Source organism: Lissotriton vulgaris, chromosome 12 (assembly GCF_964263255.1).
Source record: "Lissotriton vulgaris chromosome 12, aLisVul1.2, whole genome shotgun sequence".
In the NCBI taxonomy this organism is placed as follows: domain Eukaryota; kingdom Metazoa; phylum Chordata; class Amphibia; order Caudata; family Salamandridae; genus Lissotriton; species Lissotriton vulgaris.
The window spans coordinates 89728259-89735348 of NC_141700.1; the positions used below are offsets into that span (position 1 = coordinate 89728259).

General features: G+C 39.0%; 1 protein-coding gene across 1 annotated transcript; it reads left to right on the plus strand.

Annotated features, from left to right (window-relative positions):
• Window positions 1-4762: 4762 nt before the first annotated feature.
• Window positions 4763-6131, plus strand: LOC147673455 (olfactory receptor 1f45-like). Its single transcript, XM_086945508.1, has 2 exons — window positions 4763-5670; window positions 6083-6131. Exons 1-2 carry the CDS (start codon window positions 4763-4765, stop codon window positions 6129-6131), a joined length of 957 nt encoding a protein of 318 aa, XP_086801634.1.
• The last annotated feature ends 959 nt before the right edge of the window (window positions 6132-7090 follow it).

Below are 7090 nucleotides of genomic sequence, written 5' to 3' on the forward strand. Positions count from 1 at the left end.
AGAACAGCAAAAATAAACCATTTAACATGTATAATTAATGTTCTTCTGTTTGTACTTATGATATACATTTAGAAATGTGAGGTAGATATGGAAAAACTGAGTCTTTTGTAAGTGTCAATTTTAATGCTTATAGTGCTGTATTTCCGGGTACTGTTTTTTTTAAAAGGAATAGGCCTCACCTCAAAGAAAGCTCTTCAAAGCAGACATCTTATTTGCATCCTGAAACTATCATTTAAAATATTAGAGACAATTTTATGATGGCTTTACATCTTCAACATCAAGATACAGTTTTTTGTAAAATATATATATTTAGGATTGTGTAGGGGACGTAGAGAAGCAGAGACTTCTGTAAATGTCAAAGTTGTTGAAAAACTGTTTGTTCTTGAACCTTTTCCCTTGTCTTTTCTAATTTTTAAGTACATGTTTTAATATTTTTGGAAATGTTTGTTCTCTGTTTTACAGATTGAAAGTATGAAAAAATATTTTAAAAAGGTAACAAGAATTATAAGGTAAATGTTTTCTACTCTTTTTACCCGCAATGCACTGCTGATGATGTCACTGACACTATCTCTCATTTACTCTCTATAGCTGTCTTTCTTTTTACATTATTCTCTGTTTACTTCCCTTATACTAACTCTTCTTTTTTTTAAAAAAATATTTTTTTAGTTCGCTTAAAGTTCGCGAACCGGTCAGCGAACTTGAAGCGAACCAAAAGAAATAGAGCTTGCCAGAGTGATAAACATTCTAGCAATTTTATTTGAAAGGGGAGGTAGTTCTGAAAAGAACTTTTTTTTTTTGTTTTTGTTGTTTTATATATATATTTTTTTTTTCTGAACATTTTTTGATTTTTTTGTATTTTTAGAACAGTTTTATGTTTTTTTTGTGTTTTTTATGGAGGGGAAACAACAAAAAAACAGGCATTGAAAACGGCTCAACAGGAGCAAAAAAAAAATTACTTCTTGGGTGCATTAGGGCACTTATGGTTTTCGAACACCATATTAATCAAATTGATGCTCATGTTCCCATACGACAACATTGCACCGCAATATATACAAGTAAACCTCATATGTTGGAAATTTGGTTGAATATTTGGCACAGTTTCCTGTGCCTCTCTTCCTGACAAAGACATTGATGAGGTAGATCTGGCCACAGGAGTTGTCGGGGGATTGTCTTGTAGGTCCCTTAACTCAGCCCGGCTGTAGTTCAAGGGATGCCACCTGGTCATATGTCGATGCATAGTATAGTTGCCCATACTATATTTCTTCTCTGTGCCTCTTGACAATCTGTAATCACAGATGAGGCAGGTGGCATATTTCGCATTCCCCTTCTTCTCCCCTGGAGGGATGGAAAAAAACTGCCAGATGAAACTAGTTTTTCTCTTTGAAACACGGGGCAACTCTGGGATAAATTGTTGTTGATCTGGATCCTCTTCTTCTTCTTCCTCCTCTTCCTGCTCTCTGTTGGAGGTAAATTGACTTGGTGGTCCTCTCTTCTTATGAGGAGGTGGAGGTGGTGGTGGGGGTGTACCAGCTGCAGCAAGAATGGAAGCCATTGTTGAACTTCAGGTAAATGGTCTTTCTCTCACCAAGATGAAAGTCAGAGTGAGGAAAGAAGGAGGGGTTTACATGATTTGGGAAAAGCAAAAGTTCTGAACCAATGAAAAGTGTTATTTTTAGGTCACATGACCTAGTATTACATCATTAGGAAACCAAAAGTGAAATGAACTAATGAAAAGTGTTATTATCGAGTCACATGACCTGCTGTCTTTACGTTTCGCGCTTTGCGCCACTATCCAATCCGCTTCCGGGTCCGCTAACTTGGCGCGTCGGATAACGTATTACGCGACAACGCAAAACGTCATGATAACGTAACAGTTACGCTTAAGGAACGATTACCGGCTCGCGCACCAAGTCGCGGCTTTGAATTCAGCTAACGGGAAGCTGACCAGTTCGCGGACTAGGAGCGGAACAATTTTTTTTTTTTTTAAATGTATAAAAAACATGTACAATATATTTTATGATTTAAAGAAGAATACATTTTACAGATACAAATATTAGCTTTCAAAAAACCATTGAAATTCAATGAAAAAACCATAGGTTATAGTCCATATATAGTTAGGAATTAGCATTTACAAAACCTTATTTTACTCGCATAAAACCATTGAAATTCCATATATAGTTAGATGCGCTAACTATATATCGCGCACCCGCAATCCACTGCTGATGATGTCACATATTACATCATTCATGACATGGTCAGTGACATCACTGATGACATCACTGATCACAACATCCAGTGACTGTATGTTTCTGTAAAGTTAAAATATGTCTTACATATTGAAGAATGAGTGGATGTGTAAGTGTCTGGATGAAGGATTTAGTAGGTGCATGACTGACTGTATGAGTGAGTGATTAAATGTGTCTCACTGAGTGCATGGGTTAGTGACTAAACTGTCTTAATTTGTGCATCATTATGTCTGTTGTTCTGTAAACTGCTGCATGTGTTGATGAGTAGCTATATGAGTAACTATATGGGTTATTCATTGGTTGCCCAAGTATTTGTATGGGACACTGAGTGTGTGTGTGGGTGGCTGGGAGGTGTATGACTCTGTGCATAGATGTGTGAGCAGTGGATTCACTAGATGTATGGGTTCAAAAGTGCATGTGGAAACAGCTGTATGGGCGGTTGACTGTGTGCATGGGTCTTTTGGTGAGTGAATGGATATCTCAGTGCTACATGTCAAAGTAAGTACATATGTAAAACACAGTACATGTGAGAGTTGACATATATAAAAATCTGTGCATGAGAGCCAGTGAATGTGTGAGTGGCTGTATGGATCATTGTGAACTTGTATCAGGGATTGTATAAGAGAGTAAATGTGTGTTAGTATATGTTTGAATAAGTAAGGTGTGTATAACTGTATAGTTGAGGAAATGGAGGTGTGATTGATCCTTTGCATGACTGACTAGGTGTGTGGGTAACTCTATGGATGTGTGACAGTCTGTGAGTGCCTGTTTACACTGAGTGTATCTAAGGTTATATTAGAGTCTGAAGATGTATTATCACATAAATGATATCATCAGTGATGTAATCAGTAATGTCAAATGAGATGTCATCAGTGATGTCATCAGTGATGTCATTTGAGATGTCATCAGTGATGTCATCAGTAATGTCAAATGAGATGTCATCAGTGATGTTTTCAGTGATGTCATTTGAGATGTCATCAGTGATGTCATTTGAGTTGTCATCAGTGATGTCATCAGTGATGTCACTGACCATGTCATGAATGATGTAATATGTGACATCATCAGCAGTGGATTGCGGGTGCGCGATATATTCGTCATGCGGGGGCCGAGAAAAAAGGGGAGTCACAAAATGTGTTTTTCCCCATGTTAATTTCCATAGGACGTTCAGACACGGCTATAGCCCGAACCGCTGAATGGAATTACACCAAACTTTGCAAAATTGTAGGGACTGGTACGCAGAAGTGCTTTTTCTATATTTGGTGAAAATTGCTCCAGTGGTTTTTACAAAAATTAACTTCAAAAAATGTATATATCTATATGGGCGCTTCGAGCGCTCAGGGTACGCGTACCAGTAAGCGCACCCGGTGCGCCACGGAACTGTGCGAGTGGAAAGCTGATTGGCTCACGGGTGTCTGTCAACATTCCAAACAGTCCGGAGAGTCCGCCATCTTGTGTCTCGGTAGAATCGAGACACAAGAGGTGAAAAAAAGGGGGAAATGATTAAAAGGGGGCAGGGTAGACACCCCCTGACCCCCTAGGTTTTCTGACGGGGGCCTAGAACGACCCTGAAGGGCCCAAAAACTATTTTTCTTTTTTTTTTGTGGGGTAAGCGCTGGATGCGTTCCCATGTACGCTTCCAGGTACGCGTACCCTGAGCATACCACAGGGAAAAACAGTGAAAGAAAATAGTGTAAAATAAGAATTTGGAGTGCTTAGAGGTAGGGTGGCTCTAAAAAGAGCGATTGTGTTTTGTGGGTGATTTAAGTACCTACAAGTAGGTACAGATGCGCGTACCCCGCGATTTAAAAAAAAAAGTTGGGAGGCCTGGGGGGCCTGGGACCCCCTGAGCAGGCCTAGGGGGTCAGGGTGCTTCTACCCTGCTCCCTTTGGGTGTTTTGCACCTTTGTCTCACTGCTTTCTTGTGCCTTGGTTCTACCGAGGCACAAGATGGCTGCCAATATATATATATATATATATATATATATATATATATATACGCAATCTTCAAACCTCCACACACGAGCAGCGAAAGAAGAGGCAGACCCCACGTTGTCCAGGCAAGTTGTTTATTTTGTGCCTTCAATATATATATGTCGCTCGAAATCCTTCTCAGTTTAGCAAGAAAGAGGCAGCACTCGTAGACCAAGAGTTTATCCAGGTGATTTATTCTTTTGGGAACAAAAAGCACAGACGCGTTTCGGCGTTAGCCTTCGTCAGTGTGTATATATAAAGACCCCTCTTCCAGATCCAGAAATGAGTTAACCTAAAAGGATTGTCTGACTCCTAATACTCCTCATCAACATGCACCTAACTAGTTGTGTTGTGGACTGAGAGGCAACTGCCAATTCTCCTTTTCTCTGGAGAGGTTATGTTATGTATAAATCTTCTTGCGTCATATGATATTATACCAGGTTGTGCTTGACTGAAAAGTTGGGGTTCGTTACACATGCTGGAGACAGGTGAAAGCAGAAAAACGGGTGTGAGGCTACCAAACCATTGTTTTGTTCCTTCCAGATATGGAGAGAAGAAACCAGAGCTCTGCCACAGAATTCCTTCTCTTGGGATTCCCGAGCCGCCCAGATCAGCAGCTTCTTCTCTTCTTCATCTTCCTCACTATGTATACCGTCATCTTGCTTGGAAACCTGACAATATTTATTATCATCAGGATGGACTCTCGACTTCACACACCAATGTATTTCTTTTTGAGCATCCTGGCCTGTGTAGATGTCTGTTTCACATCAATGACAGTACCAAAGCTGCTGGTGGACCTCCTGTCAGTGAAGAGGGCAATTTCTTTCTCTGCTTGCATCACCCAGTTACATTTTTTCCTTTCATTTGGCAATATGGACAGTTTCATGTTGGGAATAATGGGGTTTGATCGGTATATGGCAATTTGTCATCCGTTACATTATGTACAGGTTATGACAAAGCGGTTCTGTGTATCACTCGTGAGCTGTACCTGGGTGTTCGTCTCACTACATGCATCACTGCATAGTGTCTTAGCCTCCAAACTACTTTATTGTGACTCTAATGAAATCCATCACTACTTTTGTGATATCCCGCCTCTTCTAAAGTTATCCTGTTCAGATACCACCATTAATGAGCTTGCTCTCTCCACTGAGACCACTGCAGTTGTGTTAGCCCCCTTTCTTTGTATTTTAATTTCTTATGGTCAGATCACTATAGTCATTATAAAAATAAAGACCTCCCAAGGAAGGAGGAAAGCCTTTTCTACCTGTTTCTCCCATCTCACATCCTCTGCCCTTTTCTATGGGCCTATACTTTTTACATACGTCCGTCCATCCTCCGTCTACTCACTTGATAAGGGCATATGGATAAGTGTAATGTACTGTATGGTGACTTCTATGCTGAACCCATTTGTTTATAGTATCAGAAATAAGGATGTCAAAGAGGCATTCAAGAAGTTGAGAGGTACATTGACAAGTTCTCAATAAATTCTACTAAAAAAAGGAAAGGCTTGAAGTTTTGTTACGCTCACACTGTTATGGTTTATGGAACTGCACATTTGTACATTATATAATTTTGTGTTAATATTTCCAAGTATATAGTGGCTCATAATAAAATCTAACATGCTGTCCAATTGTACCATGTGTTATCTTGTAATTCTTTGATACTTTTAACTAACATATTAAGGTTAGCTGAAATTTGCTGACTCTTGCTCTCCTATCAGATATATTTGTTCTCCAGTAGTTAGTATCTTCACTGTCTCCATGATTCTGGGTTCCAGATGTTCTAGGTATTTTTATCGGTTTTATCAGTTTAATGTGGGTTTTTCTGCATTATTTTGAGTGATTACCCTCAACCGCCCCTTCCAGGCTATTGACATTGAAGTCCCCATTGCCTGATTTTATTTTAGAAAGATAGCTGTGAGTTGTGTGAGTATTCTTTTTTTATGTTTAGTATTCAAGCCCAACTTAATTACAGAATCATTATAGATTGTACATTTATAGGTATATCTTAAATGTATCATTTAAGCACCACTTTCAGACTAATGTAAGTCATGCTTATAACTCACATTTCAACATACGCACCACCTTCAAATTCACATAACTCGCGCCCCTCTGTACATAATCTTCCCACCTCACCCGCCACACTGCATTAACTACAACATGCCCCTTTTTCATCCACTATCTATACCCTGCATATTACAGACGTTAATGCATGTCAAATCACTGCATTAATAACAACACTTATAACATGTGAAATTACATGATTTGCCTGAACATACTGCATGGTACTGTGGTGAGCTATAGTTATTGTATTGTGGCGAGTGAGGTGAGAAGGGTGTAATGAGCGTAAAGTCAACAGTGGTACAGTGTAGTGTTGTAGAGTAAAATTGTGTAGAGTGGCGTATATTTCAGTCCTTGAAAACAAGGAGAGGGGCTCAGAGTATCCAAAGGAACAGAGCACCACAAATGGCAATGTCAAATTAAGATTCCCTTTGAAATAGAATATACATCAGGCTCAGTATTCAGTCACCCTGCTGTCATACAGATTAAACAACCAAACTGAGAACACTCCCATAGGAATACAAAGCACAAAAGAATAAATAAAAAAGATATAATGTACATTTAATTAAGCAGAATTTATCAATTTAAAAACACACATTATACATAATAAAAACAGAATACAATATTCACTCTAATACTCAAAAAAGTAGCAGACACTAGTCCATAAAATCTGCTAATGTGGGGAAGTGCTATGCAGTGAAGTGGTAAGGAGTGGAATAGTGTCCAGTACAGTGGCGTACAGTATAATTGGGTACAGTGCAATTTTGTATGCTGGAGTACCATAAAGTTTATTGCCATACTGTGGAGTAGCAT

What these genes read in the sequence shown, in the direction of transcription:
- LOC147673455 (XM_086945508.1), top strand. Translation starts at nt 4,763, where the DNA reads ATGGAGAGAAGAAACCAGAGCTCTGCCACAGAATTCCTTCTCTTGGGA. An exon ending in GTCAAAGAGGCATTCAAGAA is followed by an intron (nt 5,671 to 6,082) that starts GTTGAGAGGTAC and finishes CGCCCCTTCCAG; the next exon opens with GCTATTGACATTGAAGTCCC.